Source organism: Apium graveolens, chromosome 7 (genome assembly GCF_009905375.1).
Source record: "Apium graveolens cultivar Ventura chromosome 7, ASM990537v1, whole genome shotgun sequence".
In the NCBI taxonomy this organism is placed as follows: domain Eukaryota; kingdom Viridiplantae; phylum Streptophyta; class Magnoliopsida; order Apiales; family Apiaceae; genus Apium; species Apium graveolens.
The window spans coordinates 61,045,823-61,047,193 of record NC_133653.1 but is presented as its reverse complement, the minus strand read 5'-3'; the positions used below and the strand labels follow the sequence as shown (position 1 = coordinate 61,047,193).

The following is a 1,371-nucleotide window of genomic DNA, read 5'->3' as shown; positions in this document are numbered from 1 at the left end:
TATCAATACTAATCCCTTTCCCTGCTAGTGCACTCGCAGTTGGAAGGCACCCTTTACTTACTCTTCAGATGAAATTTGTTACTTTATGGGGCATCCTCAATGACCACAATTTATTCCAGAACACACGATAAGACCCATCATTCTCTCCCTGTAGCCCCCTATAACAACTTTTGACCGTAAACTCACCATTTTCCTCCAGCATCCAGTACCACGAGTCTCTCCTATCCATCAACGGTATTGGGATTCGCTTAATTAATTCCACATCTCGACTATTACAAATATCATTTACAACCTCCATATCCCATCGACGCTCCTCGGGGATCATAAAACTAGCCACTGTGATACCCTGCAACTGATCCGGCATAACATTAGTTACAAAGCCATTTGCTTTGTGGCTTTGTCTGGAAGCCATGAATCATCCCAGACCTTTGTGTCCTCTCCGTTTCCAATCTTTCTCCTAGTCCCTGCCTTCACTATGTCCATCGCAGCCATGATACTACGCCACACATAGCTTGGATTATTTCCAACTTCTGCTTCTAGAAAATTAGACTTAGGATAATACTTAGCTTTCAAAATTGCAGACACTAACGGGTTCGATTCATTGAGAAGACGCCAACCCTGCTTAGCTAACATTGATAGATTAAAATTTTTTAAATCCCTCACCCCCAAACCCCCACAACTTTTAGGCATACACAACTTCTTCCACGATATCCACTTGACCCCTTTTCCTTTAGGTGCTCGTCCCCATAAGAAAGCATTCATAGTTCTCTCCATTTCATCACACAATGTTGCTGGAATGAGAAACAAGCTCATCCAAAAACTGGAAACAGTTTGTGCAGACGAAGTTAACATCGTAAGCTTACCATGCTTAGAAAGTTCTTTGTTATACCAGACTTGCAGCTTCTGTTTTATACGATCATGCAAGAAACCAAAGACCTCGAATTTACTTTTACCCACACACATCGGTATTCCGAGGTACTTTCCTGGCTGAACGACCTGGCGCACCCCCAATATATCATATACAACCACTCTTTCTCCCTGTCTAGTATTCGGACTGAAAATCACATCCGATTTATTATAGTTAATCACTTACCCTGAGACATTTTCATATTTTTGCATAATAGTCTTCATCATATTTGCTTCCCTTATAGATGCCTGAAAAAAGAAATAGCAGTCGTCTGCGAATAATAGATGAGATATACGCGGAGCACCCCTTACAATTTTACACCCATGCAAAAGGCCATCATCTTCATAATGCCGAATCAAGCCACTTAAACCTTCTGCACAGATTATATACACATAAGGGGATAAAGGATCCCCTTGTCGAACTCCCCTCTGTGGCACCACATCTCCAAATATTTTCCCATCTCT

The 1,371-nt window shown here is 41.6% G+C and overlaps 1 protein-coding gene across 1 annotated transcript; it reads right to left on the bottom strand.

Moving 5' to 3' along the window:
- Positions 1-372: 372 nt before the first annotated feature.
- Positions 373-963, bottom strand: LOC141673692 (putative mitochondrial protein AtMg00310). Its single transcript, XM_074480436.1, has one exon. The coding sequence runs from the start codon at positions 961-963 to the stop codon at positions 373-375; it is 591 nt and encodes a 196-aa protein (XP_074336537.1).
- Positions 964-1,371: the final 408 nt, after the last annotated feature.

Excerpts from the sequence above, each read along its gene's own strand:
- LOC141673692 (XM_074480436.1), bottom strand. The coding sequence starts at position 963 with ATGTGTGTGGGTAAAAGTAAATTCGAGGTCTTTGGTTTCTTGCATGAT.